The 20,909-nt window shown below is 43.1% G+C and overlaps 1 protein-coding gene across 1 annotated transcript in view; it reads left to right on the top strand.

The window, feature by feature from the left end:
- EDAR (ectodysplasin A receptor) overlaps nucleotides 1-20,909 on the top strand; it is a 42,756-nt gene that overhangs the window by 6,904 nt on the left and 14,943 nt on the right. Inside the window, exon 4 of the mRNA XM_014523793.2 lies at nucleotides 3,535-3,620. Coding sequence (XP_014379279.1) covers nucleotides 3,535-3,620 — 86 coding nt within the window. The remainder of the gene's footprint in view (nucleotides 1-3,534; nucleotides 3,621-20,909) is intronic.

Here is a 20,909-nt window from a genome sequence, read left to right as displayed (position 1 = left end):
CGGGAGAATGGGCTGGGCAGGGAAGCGATTGGGGGTCTCAGGGGGACAGGTAGGGGTGGGGCCGGGGAGGGATCAGGGGCCTGGGAGAACAGGTGGGGCCGGTGGCAAACTTGCAGTGCGGGGAACATTTTTTCATTCCTGCACATGCCTCTTGCCCAGTCTCAAACAGGTTTGAGGTGGGGCAAGAGGCACGTGCATGCTCATCTGGACGCGCCCACAGAGTCATAGATGTTAGGGGCTGGAAGGGACCTCATGAGATCATCAGGTCCAGCTCCCCTGCACTGGGGCAGGAAAGACTGCTGGGGTCAGATGCGTGTCAAGTCATTTTTTAAAGATTTCCAGGGTAGGTGATCGCACTGCCTCTGGGGGAGTCTGTTCCAGACCCTGGGCACTCGAATCATGAAGAAGTTTCTCCTTCTTCTGATGCAACTGGAGATCTTTCTTCAAACATAAATGAGCAGTTACATGCCTTCTTGCACCCTCCTCAGTTCTTGTTTTGAGAACAAAAGTATATGCTTTCATGCAATGTCACAGTGAATAAATGAGAGATATTTCATCATCTTGAATTGATTAGCTGGAGGAAGGATTGTTTATCTTTTTTAAACCGCAGGGGCTTTAGGCTCTGAATCCAGACTATCCCATATTTATCTTTATGGAGCTGTATGTATCTTTGGCCTGCCATTCTTATTTGTGGTTTGGCAGTAATTCCCAGTTTATTCATTATGTGCTCCACAGTGCATTATTATGTGGCATTGATACCCCACTAAAGAATAAATATGAAGCTTTTCTTTCGAGGTAAGGGTGGAGATGTCACCTGGAGACAAGTACATAAAAAGAGAAGAGCAAGGGTAAATCTTTAAAAAAAGGGAACAAAACATTTCCAACATAACACACCTCAACTCACTTGGATATGCTCAAGGCACCTTCATGTCTCAAGATACTTTGTTTAATGTATTTTTATTATGGGCTTCCCAAATGCAGGTTTACAGAAGCTTAATTGAGTATGAGAAAACTAGAGTCAAATTAATGACTGAAAACACCATGCTTAGTAAAGAGACAATCTTCTACACACAAGGACTACTGTTTCTTTGAAACTTCTCTCTCAATATTACTCCAGATATGAGAGATGACCTTAAACAATGACACTATTAAAATTTCCATCTGTTTTAGAAGACATTGATTTTAAACAGTCAAAGATTTTCTGTTGATATCTTTTGCTGGACTAACCATAGAATTGGAAGAAATGGTAGACAAGCTTTTGGGAACAAAGTGCCTTTCCTCAATGTCTCTCCCAATTAAATATTTGGGCCAATAAGAGATACCACCAAAAATCCTTGCCTGTTGTAGATTTCCTGCACCATCGTGGCTACAACAACACTGTAAGCCTACTACACTTATTTAAAAGTAATTCTGCATAGAGGCAGACTAAAGGAAATATAAAATCATTATCTAACAAAGTAGATTATAGCCTATGAAAGCTTGTGACTCTCCAAAGCAGTTAATCTATAAAGGTGCCACCCTGCCCTGCCGTCTGTCTAATTTCAGACTAAAACTGTTAACTACCTCATTCTACTCATGGGTGATTTGTGACTGAGCTTGCCATAGGTATGATCATTTGGGTTGTTTGCATCAAGTCCAAAAAATTTAGAAACATTTGAAAATCTTAAGCAGGTGGCAGGTTAGTGTTGTTCTTAACACTAAATATTCAGGATTAGGATGGGTAATTGAACAGGAGCACTAAGCTACTTATTCCTTCTCCTTTTATATAATAAAAGTAGCAGCACAGTAACTGTTTGCATAGCTTTTAATTACTTTTCATCAAATGGTCAGGGGAAAAGTAATTTATTTACTATATAAGGAAAGCTATATAGTTATGTCTAAATTTTAAGGTAATTCACCTTAACTGTTGAAAGTACTTGTTTCTGGTACCTTTTTGTCTAACACTCATATAGGGCGCCTATACATGTGCAGTGAGGCTGCTCTGACACACTGTAATTACAGCCCAGCGGACTCCAGCGTCATGTGTATCAGCGATCCTACGCTGAAAAATGGCAATGAGGGCACTTTAACTAAATCTCGTCAATGAGCTTTAGTTAAAGTACCCCCACTGCCATTTTTCAGCATAGGGATGCTGAAATATGTGCCTCTCCGGGCGCTTTACCTAGAGAGGCTCTTGGAGCTGCTCTAATTAAAGCGCCCCCTCCCTGCCCAAGCACATGTACAAATGCTGATGAAGCCTCATGTGTGTGTGTGTGTGTGTGTGTGTGTGTGTGTGTGTGGCTGTTGTCACCCATATGGTTTTTTATGTTGAACCATTATAGTAGCTTTTGGCTATAGAACAGCAACTTTAAAATTAAACTACAAGATATGACAACAAGCAGGCATTTGCCATTTCATGAACTATTAACAAAAATCCCAGAATGCCTATTTTTGAACTTTGCTTAGTAGTTTCAACAATAATTTCTGAGTGTACCTGTTTACAGAAAAATGTCATGTTCACATACATGGACAGATATGATAAACTTACACATTCAGGAATAGCTATTTGGACCAGTGAACTACAACACAAAGTTAGATACATAAAGGCATATTAACTAAAAAAAAAGTCATATTTATTTTATATATGCTGCCCAGTTATCCAAACAGACTTTACACAGATCAAAACTCTCACTTGGAGGCTATATATAAACCATCGCCCACACTGAACTTTGTGGAATAGTGTAAACCAACGCCAAGCTTTTTGCCACTGTGGGCTACTATTTATGACCCAACCCCTACTGTGGGCTGCAGCCCCACACTGTCTTTGTAATCAGCAGATGCTATGAAGGGAATTGAGAGAAAAGGCACGTATCAGGACCCTTGTGATACCTCCTCTGCTGCAGCAGAGAGCATAAACTGAACTCTGCAGGAGTTAGACCCCTGAGGACGCCTCTTCTGCTGCTGTGGCTGGACAATGCTGTCGATTCCCTGAGCTGCCACCTGCTAGATACATTTCTTATGGGCCAGATCTGGCCTGCAGGCCATAGATTGCTGACCCCTGGTGTAACCCATAATCTAGCTTTTCCTGCAGTTTTTTTCTAGTCATTATTAGTGGCTCATTTAAATTTCTATTTTTTCCTCTTTAGTTGGGGAGATTATTTTTATGCCTCATACACAGATAACTAAGTAACTAAATCCAACTGGTGGCTGTGCCTGGAAAATTACTGCTTAAAAATACTGTCCTTGTTTAGAAAGCTTCATTTTGGAGCATGCTGTAAACTGCAGCTTAAAAACTCACCAGGCAGAATAATGTTGTTTTAGGCAACAATATCACTTCTTGTTATGTAGGCTTAACGGCTGATTAACTGCCTATCTGGGGGATGGGAAGAAAAGAAAGACTCTCTATTCAGCTAAAAAAAAACAAAAGCGGATGTCATCGAATTGATTGTAAAGGTTTTTTAAAAATGATTTTATCTCAGAATAATTGGTTGCTATTCAACTGTACTTCACTGCAACTCATTTATGTTATTTTTCCTGCCTTGCCCTTCATTGTAGTTACTACATGTTGGAAAACAGGCCCAGGAACATATACGGAATGGTTTGCTACTCATGTTTGTTGGCGCCTCCCAATACCAAGGAATGTAAGTATTCTTTAATTTTTATTTTTAAAATTCATTTTCATTTTGAATTTCCATAATTTTATCTGATTTTGACTTGGATACAAGTCAGCCATCAGTAAGGCCTTTTCTGCTTCCAACCATACCACCCTGCAGATAAAGCTAGTACTGAATTTTGCAGGGCAATTAAACCACTCAGTCTTGATTTAGCAATTTTTCTGCTGTGTTTTGCTTTAATTTCCTAAAACAGGCCTGTATGATTGATTATCCTTATTTAACTGGATAATCTCTTTGGGTTGCATATTTTAAGGACAAGCCTTAAAACAGCTTCCAGGCTGTTCTGAGAATGCTGTCCTGGAATACAGACAACACTGGAATTCCCACTACCTGCAAGTGCCGATTAGCTGCTTCTTTTATGTGCTCGCTTCCTTCAAGATAGGCAAAAGCAGGGGTTGGTTAGTAAGTAATAAACTAGGGAAAAGATATATCCCTACTCAGAATCATTTCATTAGTTTGGTATAAGGGAATCGCTGACATCTAAAACACAGTCATCTAAACTGCAATCATGGCAAGACAACCAAAACATGAGACGTTGCTACATGCAAGTAGAAGAGCATTCTGGTTTTACATGTCCTTCTGTCATAAGGTGGGAGGGCTGACAATGGAATATGCACTTTTGAAAGAAGCTCTCATTTGTTAATTGCAAAAAGATGGCTAATCCAGTGGGGTGCTCATGCTGCCAATTCATCCCTCAGCCTTTGAGACCAGAATGTCTTATTTTCTTGGGGACAAAGAAGCATGGCAGGGGTGAAGGAGGGAAGAAAGGGGGAAGCTCTGTCTCAGTGCAGTGCAGTGAGTGAGTCCAAACTGAGTGGAACCTCTCTCCAAATCCAGGACAGAGGAGGGGGAGAAAGAATAATAAACCAAAAAAGACAAAACAGAGAAGAGTCGCACTCAACCACAATCTCAGGATAAAGGCACAGAGTGTCTTCCGGTCAGGCAGATAAATAAGATTGGCTCACACCTCTTTGTTTTTAGAAAGTCTATAGCAGCAATACACACTTTGTTTGTTTTTAATGCTGGGATTGAAACACAGCTGTCTGGACAGTTATAGGTACCACAGGTAGCAGTTACCTAAGTAACAAATTATGGCTTATAAGGAGCAAGCAAAACATGTTGCATGTTTAAAATACTTTTTGATCTTTGGTGTAAGAGGTGAGATTGTACCTACACTAGGGGAGTACATCAAGGGCTTGGCAAGCAACTGTTCACCAGGGCACCCGAGGGGAAAACCAGGAGTAATGGCCACAAACTCCTGGAAGATAGGTTCAGGTTCAACGTTAGGAAAAACTTCTTCACAGTCAGGGTGTCCAGACTGTGGAATAAGCTCCCACCAGAGGTGGTGCAATCACCTACCCTGGAAATCTTCAAGAGGAGACTAGACAGTCACCTTGCTGGGGTCACCTGACCCCCAGTTATCTTTCCTGCTTGGTGCAGGGGGCAGGACTCAATGATCTTCTGAGGTCCCTTCCAGCCTTACAGTCTATGCATTGCTGTGATGAACTGTACAACTCTATTAGGTGCCATCAGTTGTTTTTTTTTACCACCAGCAGCAGTAGTACAGCCATCTAGGCGCCACCTTCAGCTCCTAGGTGTTCGGTGGAGAGGGCAGGGAGATGATTTCTTCAAGTGCAATGCCCTGGGGCTTAGCAAGGAACCTCTAGATAGTCTAAAAACTATTGCTTAACATTTGCTTTTGGAGAATATTTGGCAGGTATAATACCAACATGCCTAATTTTGGGAGAAAAATATGTATTGCACAACTTATAACCACATATGTTATGAACTTGACAAAGGCAACAATAAATGAGCAAAGTGTATGTCTTATTGGTGGGAGTGGCAAGTGGATAAATCTACAAAGAAATCAAATATAGGTGAAAACATTCATCTTCATATGAATAAACATTAACACATTAACAAATTCCTGTGAAACCAACCACCTGTTTACCTGCTGAAAAGCATGTAAACAAGTGTTACTTTTTCTAAACTCACTTTGTTTGTATGCTGATCCCTTTAGTTATGTAGACCAGGTATTTTTTATAAGCACCTAACTTGTAATATTGTTGTGATACTTTTGCCTTATGCATTCATAAATAACGATTTACACTCTCAATGGAAAATCAGGTTTCTTCTTGGAATCTCTTGAAGGGCTTGTGATTTCTAGGGCAGGCAACATAAAATGTAGTAAGAGCAAACAATCAGAAAGAACACATCTTTATCGCAATTTACCCTGAGATCAACTTATCTTAGTCAGCCTACAGGGACCTATAGAAATACTGACACACAACTGTAGAGCTGTTTGGTCATACAGTTTTCTAATCTGTGTGTGTGTGTGTGATTTGCCTAATCACCATAATCTGAAGAAAATGTTATTGTAAGCTTGCCGCTGTGTTTATTCTGATGGATAACATGATACTGGGGTTGGCTCCTGCACGTTAAGGTTTCATATTTTGTGCTAGCAACAAACATGGTGCCTCTATTTCTCACGCCCTTTAGTTTACAACCAAAAGTCTATTATTTTACATGAAGAAAGGGAAATGGGATTTAAAAATCCCACTAAAATTGGATCTGTAAAACAGTTCAAAGGAAAAGTGTTTATGAAAATATTTTTAAACCTTCTATTTCCTCATCCTCAACACACTCGTTTTTTCCCAACTGTCCCTAGAATAGATGCCATATGTTGTATAGTAAGAGAATCACACCGCCTACTTCCAAGTTCAATTTTTAATTGAGCTTTAAAAATGTATACAGAATAAGCCATTTAAGACACCCGTGGATTTAAATTGCAGAAAAAGCAATAGCCATTTATTAATTATCTTGATTTCAGTATTAAAGACATTACTTAAACTAATTTAAGCATGCCTATAAATTTAAGATGCCCTCAACTTTTCCTGTCTTGTAAATGCTCCTGATATTGTTACTCAGAGCTTGCCATCAGCCTTTACTAAGCTGTTAGCGTCTCAGGAATTCTTGTTACAATACTCTGGGCTCCTTGCCTCCAACTGACAGGACCTAGCCAATTTCAGGTTTGTTAATAACTGCTGCCCTACATGTTGGGCAATTTTTGATTGTCAAATACACTCACTACATGCAGCTTAGACTATATTAAAGATATTATGTGGTTAAAAGACTTGCTGACCTATGGGAAAGGAAAGAGGGTTGGAGAAAGTAGAAAAATTATGGAAGCCAGGATACAGAAAGAAAAAAGACCAAAAAGATGATGCTTGACTTTTTAGAAATTCAATCTTCAGCCATCCGATAGTTCATTCCACCTGTGCCTTTCTATTAAATTAATAATACCAATATCATAGAGAGGGGTTACTTATTAATGCTCTTCTTTCAGAACATCATCTCTGCATATTCATACTGGTGGGATTGGTATCCCTTAGCATTTAGCTGCAGGTTAGTTCCAGCTACCCCCATGGAGGATTCTGATGTTGAAGAAGGCATCGTAGTTTTCTTTCATAATGTCAGATTTATTGTCTTGAGACTTCAAACAAACGAGCAAGGAATATGACTAGGCAGAGGGGACTGTCAAAGAATGGCAGTTTCTGGGGTCCCTGACAGACGTTAAAGTAAATGCGCATAGGATCTGATGTGGGATCCCAACAGTTGTGCTTCCTACCATGCCACACGTGCTATATTGCCAGTGCAGGGGAAACCTGATTCTGGGCTAATCAGAGCTCATCAGCTGATCATAGCTCCCAGCCTCAGGAGCACAGAATGAGCTCCCCCAGTTGGGAGCTCCAATCAGCTGATGGGGTTTCCTGCTCGGGGAGCATGTGGTACAGTCACCTGGCTGGGAGTCCTGACCAGCCGAGGGGCACTCCTAGCCTCTGGAGCATGCAGGAGTCTTAAAAAGCTCTACAAGTTGCAACAGCTGGCCATGCATTTCAATAAACTGTGATAGGAATGAACCACAAAGTTATTACATATACCTGCCAGAAAATGGCAGCTGCCCTAGAGTTATTCTCTCTCTTCTCTCCAAGCTGCATTTGGAGTTTGTGTTGGAGTCTTGTTTAACAAACCTCTTGGGATCCTGGGTCAGCAATTAGTGGGAGTATATATTTACAGACAGCTAGTCAGAAGGCATTATTCTCCTAGACACAGATGTAAGGAAATACAGGTCAATACCAGTTAATCACATTTTAAATGTAGTATCTGTCCGGGGCCAGGCAAAGAGTCAAGGATTTTTTGTGATATCTTTTAACGGACCAGTTGTGAAGTTGGAAAAGCTGTTAGACAAACTTTTGGACATCAGCTGTTCTTCCTTAGGTCTAACAAAGAAGCAGACCCAGCCTTCATGAAAATGCAAGCATTCTTGGAGGAGAGCTGTGAACAAGGAATGAAGAGGTGTTATAAAGAGCTGCTACTAACCACAAGTAGACAAGGCAATCTCATTAGTGGCAAATAGCTCTGATATTTAGCTCAACCTGGGTCTGCCTCTAACAGGGCACTTGATGTGCAAAAGCTTGTCCAACAGGTCTCCCAACTACATGGTTGGTCTGATAAAAGATATCACAGAAAACCCTCACTTCTCCTACATTCCTGGACCATCACAGCTATAACAGCACTGACCCTACTAGTTTCTGGCAAGTAACTTCTGTTTCAAGTAGCTTCCATCTATTCCAACTTGGGTAAAACTCATAAGCCATATAACCCCTAGGAGGGTGGTCCAAGGAGAGGCAGGTGAACAGGGGCTGCAAAATCCCAAAAGAAGCAACAGCACTGAACGACCCTCCATGAGAGACTGTTTTGCTTCAAATAATAGACCTTCAAACAACAGTTGTGCCAATTCTATGTATAAAACAGAAGGCTTCTTCCAGATTAGTTGGCCATCTTTTGAGATATCCAGGTGCATGAACAGCAAAGGTGTAGAACAAACCTTAGGCACCACATAGGATATTGGCCTTTAGAAGACAGAAACAGAAATGCCTGGAAATTGGTATAAGGATACTTTGCCTAAGTTGCATTTCTTATATGGACTAATCTGTAGAGGATTTGCCATGACCTGTATTTCATTACCTCTGTGGATCGCAGCCATGGCTACTGCCTTCTGGCTACCTGTCTGTACATATATACACCCACAAATAGCAGACTCGAGGTCCCAAGAGGTTTGTAAAACAAGACTCCAACACAAATTCCAAATCCAACCTGGAGAGAAAAGAGAGAATAACTCTGGGGCAGCTGCTGTTCTCTGGCAAATAAAAGCTTTTCTGTATGTAGCTCCCTTATTGTTCAAAGTTTGGTAGTTGCTCCTGAAGTTCACAGGTAAAAGGAAAAATAACAAACTTTGCTGCAACAAGCTGTGGGCAGGTGAACAGTCTACTTCAAGGTTCTGTTTAGATAGTTAAATCCAATGTGTAAATATTTTTTGTCAAAAGTGGTTGACTGAGTGAACATTAGAAGCTCCTTTTGAGTTTTTCTTTTTAGTTTACCCTGTCTTACCCTATGAACATGCAAGAGCAAAACCCCTTCAAATGTTTTTCTGACCTGAAGGCAGTGACACTCAACTGTCAAGGGACAGGAAGGAGCATGGATTCCAGTTCCTGCTCTCAGACATATTCCTGACTTTTATCCAGCTGTTGAGTGTAAAATGCACTAATAAACCAAGGACCAGAAACAAGTTATACCAGCCAAGTGCCCCAACTGCTGGACCAAGACTGTCCAGCTTCTAAGTGGCCAAGGGCTGAAGGGCCAGCAGGCCACACCATCAGGCACTGCATACCCATGAGCTGCTCCAGGGTGAGTCCTGGTTCCCTAAGGCTGCACACCATGCAGACGCCCCCCTACCACTGCACTGTGTCCCCACACCCATCTCACTGCTGCACTGCATGGCCCCAGGCTCATCCTCAGCTCCCCCAGCTGTGTTGTAATCCACTGTCCCAACTACTGTGGCAGGTGCAGGCAGTGAAAGCTGGAAGATGGAGAGGGTAGCCCAGAAACTCTGACTGCTGTTCCAGCTGGAAGGATGGGAGGAGCGAGCAATGGCTAAGCAATAGCCTGGGGGCCACAACATAACTTCCTGTGGGCCACATACAGCCCACAGGCCACAAGTTGGACAGCCTTGCACAAGACTATACAGTCAGACTCCCATTTGCTTACTCTCTTTCTATCCCTATGGCCAGTTTTTGGCTGTGCAGTGGCCCAGCTTCCCTGCGAGAAGTGGAGGGTGCTTCCTACCCATACTGCTCTACAGCCTGGTAATTGCGGCACTCACGCGAGATGAATCAGATAGGTTTGTATCCCCTTAGCCTGAGGAGGGCTTTGAGCCTAGGTCTGTCACTTTCTACCTGAAAATTTTAACCACTTACCTACAAAACAGAGTGGGTTCCTCTTCCTCTGGACATGTTTTAAGAAGGGGGGTGGCCTAGCAGTTAAGCATCTACCCTCAGAAGAGAGCCACATGGGCAGAAGCAACTGCACTCCAGTCAGGAATGAAAGTTCAGACATCCTCTGACACATCCTCTGTTCAATATTTCTTATTTGCTTACTCTAAATCAGAGGCCGCAAAATATAGCCTGCGGGCCATATGTGGCCTGCCAAGAGATTTTGTCCATCCTGCAGCAGGTCCCTCAGTCCACCCAGCCCAGGCATAGGGGGCAGCCCATTGAGACCTGCTGCCCCAGGCACATGGCAGAGCTGGGGTGGTGTAGTGGCCAGACTTGCTTCCCTGCAGCCCCGGCAGTGGTAACTCCTTCTGGCTGCCACCACTAAACCCAGCCCTGCTGCCCAAGCACCCTGGCCCATCCACCCCACACCCACTGCCAGAGGCAGGATCCGTGTGGGCAGGGCGTGCAGCCATGTGGATGGGATGGGGCTGCTGGTGGATGGGGAGTGGTATCCGGGAGCAGGACAGGTGGGAGGGGTGGAGCTGGGTCTGGGATCTTGGGGTTGTCACAGCGTGGGGCCAGGGCCTGGGACAGAGCCATGACCTGCTGCCCACATGTCCCTGCAATGGGTGCTGGTTCCGCGGGCAGGGGTGTGCAAGGGGAGGGTTGCAGCTCTGGCCCAGGCCCAGGCCCAGGCCCAGGCCTCACGCTGTCACTGTCCCAAGATCCCAGATTTGACCCTGTCCACCCATCCCACTTCTGGATGCCACTCCCTGCCTGCCCACTTGCAACCCCATCCTGTCCACCTGGCCATGTGCCCTGCCCATGTGGGTCCCGGCCGGTCTCAATGGAGACCCTGGGATCACTGGGCAGCGACAGTGCAGGGCCAGGGCAGAACCACGATTTGCTCCCCACACTCTCCTGCCTGCAGACCTGGCATCTATCATAAGGATGTGCAAGCAGCAGATTGTGGCTCTGCACTGGGCCCTGGCCCTTTTCTGTCACGGCCCCATGAGCCAAGCCCTGGCCCTGCCCACCTGCTCCTGGATGCTGCTTCCCAGCCATGGCCTCATCCCAGCTGGCCAGCCAAATGTAGAACAGAGCCTCTTAAGGAGTTTTGGTGAGCTGTTGGGAGGGCAGGGGTGCTGACCTGGCCCATGACAGCTCCCTAAAACTCCCTAAGTAGCCCTCAACCCCAAATAACTGCCCACCCCTGCCCTAGATGTCTCACCATTAGCATGAAGAGTATTGTGGACAACATCCTTTGCAGGCTCCTAATATTCTATTGACTCGAGAGGGTTTTAGGAACTTAACTTGATTCCCTTCCATCATCCTGTGAAGGCACATATAGGGACTTTTCTTGGTTTCACATTCTCTTGTTCCCACTAATATCCTAGTAGTAGTACCCCCTGTGACTGCCCTATAAAAGGGGTCCTTGCTATTCCCTTCCTGTCTCCTGCCTGCCTGCCCTCTAAACAACTGCAGTGCAGAGTAAAAGGTCATCTGGTCTTTGACACTGAGAACCACAATTCCCAACCTGTAAAGGGTTCTCTTGATCAGCCCAAGGACAAGCTTAGATAGCATTAAAGAGGAAAATACTTGGAAGGGGAAGGGCTAGGAAAGTCATAAAAGGGAATGAAAAGATGACTGGATCTCAGCAAAGCAAAGTGAAATAGCAAGTGAAAAAATTAGGGCAGCAGATGGGAGGGAAACAGGTGAGAATATAGGTGACCAGAGGACAAGAAATGGGAAACTAAAAGTTGAGGAAGGAAATGTGTGAGGGACAAGCAGTGTGGAGATCAGACAGAAAGTGAACAGGAGAAAGAGAAACAAGAAGCAAATGTGATTGGAACTTCACTAAGTAACAGGAAAAAAGAATTAGGGAATAGGAGAAGACTAATATATAGTAAAATATTTACAGCTTAATCATGTTCATCCAAATCTGTTTTAGAGGCAATATTCAAGATGTGATGATGTATGCATTTTGTATCATTTCAATTTTGCCAAACATTTTTTTTCAATATGTACATCCATCAGGATTTCCAAAACCATGCTGTAGTTCATGGATATGTAATAAGTCTATAAAGTAGTCAGGAAATACTTTTCAGTATTAGTATTCAGTATTCCTCTTGTAGGGTTCATTTCAGTAAACATCACTGCCATCATGAAAGAAAAATAATTTTAAAACAAGTTTTTCTATCTGTGAATCAGCAAAATTGTACGAGATTTAATTAAAAGTCACAAACATTGAAGATAACACATTTGCAAACATCTTTTCCTTTACCTGCCACACGCTACATAATATCATTCTTTGGTTCTTATTCCGAATTGATTGATAAGTCCAAATAACTTCAGTAGCCCCATTATGAACAATGGATATATTCTTTAAAAAGATGGTTTTATTAAATAGCACATTATGGAGAAATGGCTGGCTGTATGACCACTTAAAAATTAAAGCTGTTTTTGAGTTACAAAAGCAAACTCATATTTGAAACAAGTATGATTATTCTATTAAAGCACTTATATATATATATATATATTTTTTTTTTTATGAGAGTGCATGCAAAATCTGAGTCTGGAGAAAAGTCATAGCCAAGTTATAATTTTTCTTAATAATAAGGTTTTTATAATGGAAATTCTGACAAAGCTTAAATTACAGGATTGCTAGCCAGTTTCTTAACATTCTCATGGTGTTATGGACAAGGGCCAAGAGGATAAAACACACTTTGTCCAACTCAATTCCAGCCATCAATCTTTGGGGAATGGGGGTGGGGGGTCAAAATCTAGTGATTTCCATATGGTGTGGTGCATGTCTTTGAAATTTCTGTGCTAAGCTATGTCTAAGCTTTTTCACATAATGTAAGCGACATCTGCATTGGAGGCAGATTAAGAATGTGCTCTGGATGAAAACTGAACTTTCATAGTCATTGTGTAGTGTTGGATGGGGAAAGAGCACTGACTTTTAGTTATATTTGTTTCCTTCTACTCATTAAAAGCTGACAGCATAATAAAAAAAAGTCTGTTAGAAGCTGGCAGTTTTCAGATCACCTTTTAATGAAGGTATATGAATTAGCATATTTCTCTAAACTACATCCAAAGAAAACACTGACTCAAAAAATCTGCCAAATTATTACATTTTATAATAGGCTTAAATGTGTGTAGTAACTAACACCTACATAAATCAGTACGTGAAAGTCACTAGATTCTAACATCAGGGCGGATTTTCCTATAATATTTTGCACAAAACAAACAGTCCAAATCCCAAATTACTACGTGTCCTTAGTGTTAAGCATGTGAAAGTGCCCAATGAGTATAAATGAAAAACTTTTCCACAGGCTCATGTTGGATGTAGCTGGATCTGTTCTTGCATGGAAGTAGGAAGATAACAGTTTAAGAGCCAAAAACGATTCTATTACCATTTTTGATAATTTATGTGGACCATGATTTTGTACACCCTGACTACTTTTTTTTGTTCATCCATGGGCAAGGAAAAGCTTTAACAATATAAAAATGGTTGATTGTTCAAGCATAGCAGAAATGCTGTAGTTAATATATGGTTCAAGTCAATAAAAAAAAGAAGAGTACGGTGTGTGGTACAGCTGCTTGAAAGGGAAACAAGTTAGAATTTGCTAAATTATCTAGAAACAGACAAAACAATGTATTTTTTGCCTAGAGTAGCTAAAAGACAGTGCAAAAGTAGACACTGTTGACTTGTTGTGGCCTGCAAGAACTGTATAGAATACCAGTTGTTTGAAATTTGATACATTAATGGGATGATAAGGTTTCACAGGTCTGGTACCTGTAGGATGATAGTAGGTATCAGTCCTTTGCATTTGCCAAACACTGACTAGATTTTTTCATTCTCCAGGTCCAGGTGTGCTGAAAAAAAAAAAATCAAGATCACAGATCAATTTGATAGGAAATTCAGTTTAGCACAAAGAAACTATACAACAGTAGAGATATTAAGGAATGGTTTATTCTTAACCTACACTTAAAGCAGAACGTATCTTCATTTTGTAAATGTTCAGAATGTACTAATAGCAGCAGATACTTTCCACAGCTTATAAATACTGTATTTACCTGAATCCAAGATGACTCTGAATTTAAGATGACTCTTCCCCCACCCCATAATTTGATTCTATACATGGAAAATGTATAAACATGTTGTAATATTTCATGTATAGAATCTCAATATTGGAGGGTCAATTTAAATTTGTCTCCCCCACTGCTGTAGCCGGCAAGGAGGCAGACAGTGGGGAGAGGCAGTGGGTGAGTCAAGCAGCCCGCCCCCTGCCCCTTGGCCCACCACACTTTGCCCTCTGCCACCTGCCCTCTCCCCCACCCCACTACCTGCAGACCCCAACTCCCACACCCCAGCACCTGCCTCCCCCAAATACTTTTCAGTATTAGTATTCAGTATTCCTCTTGTAGGGTTCATTTCAGTAAACATCACTGCCATCATGAAAGAAAAATAATTTTAAAACAAGTTTTTCTATCTGTGAATCAGCAAAATTGTACGAGATTTAATTAAAAGTCACAAACATTGAAGATAACACATTTGCAAACATCTTTTCCTTTACCTGCCACACGCTACATAATATCATTCTTTGGTTCTTATTCCGAATTGATTGATAAGTCCAAATAACTTCAGTAGCCCCATTATGAACAATGGATATATTCTTTAAAAAGATGGTTTTATTAAATAGCACATTATGGAGAAATGGCTGGCTGTATGACCACTTAAAAATTAAAGCTGTTTTTGAGTTACAAAAGCAAACTCATATTTGAAACAAGTATGATTATTCTATTAAAGCACTTATATATATATATATATATTTTTTTTTTTATGAGAGTGCATGCAAAATCTGAGTCTGGAGAAAAGTCATAGCCAAGTTATAATTTTTCTTAATAATAAGGTTTTTATAATGGAAATTCTGACAAAGCTTAAATTACAGGATTGCTAGCCAGTTTCTTAACATTCTCATGGTGTTATGGACAAGGGCCAAGAGGATAAAACACACTTTGTCCAACTCAATTCCAGCCATCAATCTTTGGGGAATGGGGGTGGGGGGTCAAAATCTAGTGATTTCCATATGGTGTGGTGCATGTCTTTGAAATTTCTGTGCTAAGCTATGTCTAAGCTTTTTCACATAATGTAAGCGACATCTGCATTGGAGGCAGATTAAGAATGTGCTCTGGATGAAAACTGAACTTTCATAGTCATTGTGTAGTGTTGGATGGGGAAAGAGCACTGACTTTTAGTTATATTTGTTTCCTTCTACTCATTAAAAGCTGACAGCATAATAAAAAAAAGTCTGTTAGAAGCTGGCAGTTTTCAGATCACCTTTTAATGAAGGTATATGAATTAGCATATTTCTCTAAACTACATCCAAAGAAAACACTGACTCAAAAAATCTGCCAAATTATTACATTTTATAATAGGCTTAAATGTGTGTAGTAACTAACACCTACATAAATCAGTACGTGAAAGTCACTAGATTCTAACATCAGGGCGGATTTTCCTATAATATTTTGCACAAAACAAACAGTCCAAATCCCAAATTACTACGTGTCCTTAGTGTTAAGCATGTGAAAGTGCCCAATGAGTATAAATGAAAAACTTTTCCACAGGCTCATGTTGGATGTAGCTGGATCTGTTCTTGCATGGAAGTAGGAAGATAACAGTTTAAGAGCCAAAAACGATTCTATTACCATTTTTGATAATTTATGTGGACCATGATTTTGTACACCCTGACTACTTTTTTTTGTTCATCCATGGGCAAGGAAAAGCTTTAACAATATAAAAATGGTTGATTGTTCAAGCATAGCAGAAATGCTGTAGTTAATATATGGTTCAAGTCAATAAAAAAAAGAAGAGTACGGTGTGTGGTACAGCTGCTTGAAAGGGAAACAAGTTAGAATTTGCTAAATTATCTAGAAACAGACAAAACAATGTATTTTTTGCCTAGAGTAGCTAAAAGACAGTGCAAAAGTAGACACTGTTGACTTGTTGTGGCCTGCAAGAACTGTATAGAATACCAGTTGTTTGAAATTTGATACATTAATGGGATGATAAGGTTTCACAGGTCTGGTACCTGTAGGATGATAGTAGGTATCAGTCCTTTGCATTTGCCAAACACTGACTAGATTTTTTCATTCTCCAGGTCCAGGTGTGCTGAAAAAAAAAAAATCAAGATCACAGATCAATTTGATAGGAAATTCAGTTTAGCACAAAGAAACTATACAACAGTAGAGATATTAAGGAATGGTTTATTCTTAACCTACACTTAAAGCAGAACGTATCTTCATTTTGTAAATGTTCAGAATGTACTAATAGCAGCAGATACTTTCCACAGCTTATAAATACTGTATTTACCTGAATCCAAGATGACTCTGAATTTAAGATGACTCTTCCCCCACCCCATAATTTGATTCTATACATGGAAAATGTATAAACATGTTGTAATATTTCATGTATAGAATCTCAATATTGGAGGGTCAATTTAAATTTGTCTCCCCCACTGCTGTAGCCGGCAAGGAGGCAGACAGTGGGGAGAGGCAGTGGGTGAGTCAAGCAGCCCGACCCCTGCCCCTTGGCCCACCACACTTTGCCCTCTGCCACCTGCCCTCTCCCCCACCCCACTACCTGCAGACCCCAACTCCCACACCCCAGCACCTGCCTCCCCCAGCTCTGGCTCCACTCCAGCTTGGGGCATGGAACATATGGTTGATTCAGCTGCAGCCTGGCTGCATAGAAGGTATTGTGGTGGTGGTAGCCCTGGTCAGGCCCCAGAGTCTGGGCCAAAGCTGCTGTCATCACCACCACTGCTCCTAGGCCAGGCCTGGAGCAACTACATGCTCTATGCCTCAGACTGGAGCTGGCGTGACCACCTTTCCAAAATGGAAAGGAGGGACACATACCCCCCATCTCCTTTTACCTCCCTGCCCCCGGCCATGGCTGGAGCAGAGCTAACCTGAGTGGGGGTGGATGTAGGTTATCTGGTGCAGGGTCAGGGCTTCCTGCCCTGCTGCCTTTGCTCCGGGAACCCCATACCAGTCATGTGCCCTCTGCCTGCCTGGCTGCAGCAAGGAGCACAACTCCATGCCACTGCTGCCCCTACTGCGGCCAGGCAGCCAGTGTGGGGCTCCCGGGGGAAAGGCAGCAGGCAGGAAGCCCTGACCCTGCAGCAGGCAGCCCACATCTGTCCCTACCCTGCGCACAAATCTGGGAGGGCACGTGCCCCCATGCCCCTCTGGAGGGTGCATGCAATGGCGGGAAGCCACCCCCCGTGCCCTCTGGATGAGCCACCCATGGCTTTGTCCTTTTTCCCACCCAAGCTGCATGCACCACCCTGGCTAGGCAGCACCCCAGGATCTGCTTCTGCCCCACTCCCTCCCTCACCATGGGGGCCTCAATCTGGCCTCCCCCATACTCCCTCCTCCCCCTCATTAGACTTACCTGCAGGGAGCAGGAGGGTGCAGGCAGCAGCTGGCAACTCTGATCCTGACCCCAGGTTGGGGTGTAGTTGGAGCTACAGCGGCTACCCACCCTCCACCACTTTGTACTCAAATCCAAGATGAGGACCCTCCATGTTAAATGGCAGGGGGGAAAAACCCTCGTCTTGGTTATGAGTAAATGTGGGAACATTTCTTTAAGCTAGGTTTATCACCGAAAAGGACCAAGATGCAAGAGAAGAAATGTGTTCGTCCTGGCTCTTCAGAAATTAAGGGGAAAGGTATAAAACATTAAAAAGTAGGCAAAATAGCAAATACAGACTTCCTTATCAGGAAGTATTTCAGACTATGAAAGTTTCTCTTTTAAGGTGATTAGAAACAGACCAGAAATAAAAGAAACAGTCCCGTACTGGCAAGAAGATGGATTGGATGATGCAGCAAATCTCTTCCTTAAAGTAGCTTTTCATGCAGCAAATTCTAAAGCCCTTTTTCAAGCAAAACTCATATTTAGGCATATAAGAAACCTAGTCAATGAAAACTTTGCTTAAGAGATGACTGAATAAGAACTACTGGTTTGGCCTTATGATTTGTTGAGCATATTTCACAAGTATTTCACAAACAGGAAGAGACGTTTTTAGTCATCAGTCTGGTTGCCATGGCTTCATCAAACTAAAGATCTTCGTCCAATGTACATATTTTGAAGATTAAATCATAGAATCACAGAAGTAGGGTTGGAAGGGACTTTGTAGATCTTCAAGTCTGACCCCCTGCCTGGGCAGGAGGAAAACTGGGCTCAAATGACCCCAGCCAGGTAGGCATCAAGCCTCTTCTTAAAGACCCCCAGGTCAGGAGCCAGCACCACTTCCCTTGGAAGTTGGTTCCAGATCCTAGCTGCCCTGACTGTGAAGTAGTTCTTACAGATGTCTAATCTAAACCTACTCTCCAACAACTTGTGGCCGTTATTCCTTGTTATCCCGGGGGGTGCTGGGGGAAACAAGGTCTCCCCCAAACCCTTCTGGTCCCCCCTAGTGAGTTTATAGGCAGCCACAAGGTCCCCCCTCAGCCTTCTCTTGTGAAGGCTGAACAGGTTCAGGTCCCGTAGCCTCTCATTGTAGGGTCTGCCCTGCTGTCCCCGGATCATGTGGGTGGCCCTCCTCTGGACCCTCTTAATGTTGTCCACATGCCTTGTGAAGTGGGGTGCCCAGAACTGGACATAGTACTCCAGCTGTGGCCTGACCAGTGTCGCGTAGAGGGGGAGGATCACCTCCTTGGCCCTACTTGAGATGCACCTGTGGATGCACGATAGGGTCCAGTTGGCCCTGCTGACTGTGACCTCGCATTGTCGGCCCATGTTCATCTTGGAGTCAATGATGACTCCAAGATCCCTTTCTGCCTCCGTGCTCTCAAGAAGGGAGTTTCCCATCTTATAAGTGTGCTGCCGATTACTACTGCCCAAGTGCAGCACCCTGCACTTGTCAGTACTGAAATGCATCCTGTTTTTGTTAGCCCACCCCTGCAACCTATCCAGGTCTTGCTGCAGTCTTTCCCTCCCTACTAGCGTGCCCACCTCACCCCAAATTTTGGTATCATCAGCAAATTTGAACAGGTTGCTTTTCACCCTGTCGTCCAAATCGCTGATAAAGAAATTGAACAGTGTGGCCCCAAGGACCGAGCCCTGGGGGACTCCGCTGCCCACTTCCCCCCAGGTCAAATATGACCCGTCCACCACCACCCTCTGAGTACGACCCTTCAGCCAATTTGCAATCCATCTGACCATGTAGGCATCAATGCCACAGTTGCCTAGTTTTTTAATGAGGATGGGGTGGGACACAGTGTCAAAGGCCTTGCTGAAGTCCAGAAAGACTACATCCACGGCGACACCTGCATCCAATGCTTTTGTGACCTGATCGTGAAAGGCAATCATTGGTCTGACATGACCTACCCCTAATGAAACCGTGCTGGTTGCCCTTGAGCATCATCCCCACTGCTGGCCCATCACAGATGCGCTCCTTGATGATCTTCTCAAAGATCATCTTCTCAAAGAGTTCCCCCAGAATTGAGGTAAGACTGATGGGCCTATAGTTGCCCGGGTCCTCCCTCCTCCCTTTTTTAAAGATGGGGACCACATTGGCTATCTTCCAATCATCTAGCACCTGGCCTGAGCTCCACAAGCGCTCATTAAGCCGTGCCAAGGGCCCTGAAATAACCCCTGCTAGCTCCCTCAACACCCTGGGGTGGAGAGCATCTGGACCTGCTGATTTGAACACGTCCAGTCCCTCCAGAAGCACTCTAACCTGGTCCTCCTCAACCTTAGGTCTGGAGGCGTTCCCCTCGAGTCCGTCTTGAATCACGGTGGGGGAATCCCAGTCCCTGCACAAGAAAACGGAGGTGAAGAATTTGTTGAAGCGGTCTGCTTTCTCCTTTGGCACAATCACCAGGTTGCCCAGCTTATCTTGCAGGGGCCCCATGTTTCCCGGTGCCTTCTTCATCCTCCCTATATATTTGAAAAAGGACTTTTTTATTATCTTTGATCTTGGACGCTAGTCCTAGCTCTATGTCCACCTTAGCTTTCCTAACAGCCCCCCTACAGGCCCAAGCAGCGGAGGTATACTCCTCTTTGGAAATAGCACCCCCCCTTCCACCAGGTGTACGCCGCCTTTTTGGCAACCAGGTATTCCTGGACGTCCTTGGTGAGCCAGGGGGGCTTTTGGGCACTCTTGCCCCCCTTGGTTCTTGTTGGGATCGTCACCCCTTGTGCCCTGAGTATCGTCTCCTTAAGGAACGACCACTCATCTTGGGCACTGAGTTCCCCTGCCCTCGAGAACCCCAGCTCCTCTCCCACTAATCTCCTCAACTCGTTGAAGTTGGCCCTCTTGAAGTCTAGGGCTACCGCCTTGACACCCTGCACTGGATGGTGAATTCCATTGAGTTAAATAAAATAATTACATAGATGTAATTATTTTATTTAAATAATACTGAAAGCACCTGAGTTAACAAATGAGTATATTTTAAATTTTATACAAGTATTATTCCAATATGGAAAAGGCAAATATAATACATTCCCTTCCATACCAGCAAATGGAGTTTAGAAGGTGTTTTGCCATTGTTATAAAAAAAACCTTTTGAAGCCATCTGCCAAGTTAAGAGTGTGCATTTATCATTCCCTCCATATAGCAACATTTAATGTTAGGTAATGTTTTTTCATTTTATAAACGCATTATTCTTTTTATTTGAAGAGCATATATAATTCTTTGCTCTTCGGCCACAAAACATTTTTCATATCCTACCAGACAGCTTAATTTCCTGCCAAACTTAAATGATGCACTAACATTTCTTGCTGCATTTTCCAGGACAGCAGAATATCACCAGTCATTTTTCAATTGTGAACTAACCTTGCAGAGTAGGTCTTGACCCCATGCTGGCTGTGTCCTAAAACAAGCACTGTCTATTTGTACCATACCTTTAT

Source organism: Alligator sinensis, unplaced genomic scaffold (assembly GCF_000455745.1).
Source record: "Alligator sinensis unplaced genomic scaffold, ASM45574v1 scaffold1232_1, whole genome shotgun sequence".
Classification (NCBI taxonomy): Eukaryota; Metazoa; Chordata; order Crocodylia; family Alligatoridae; genus Alligator; species Alligator sinensis.
This window is presented reverse-complemented; position numbering and strand designations above follow the sequence as displayed.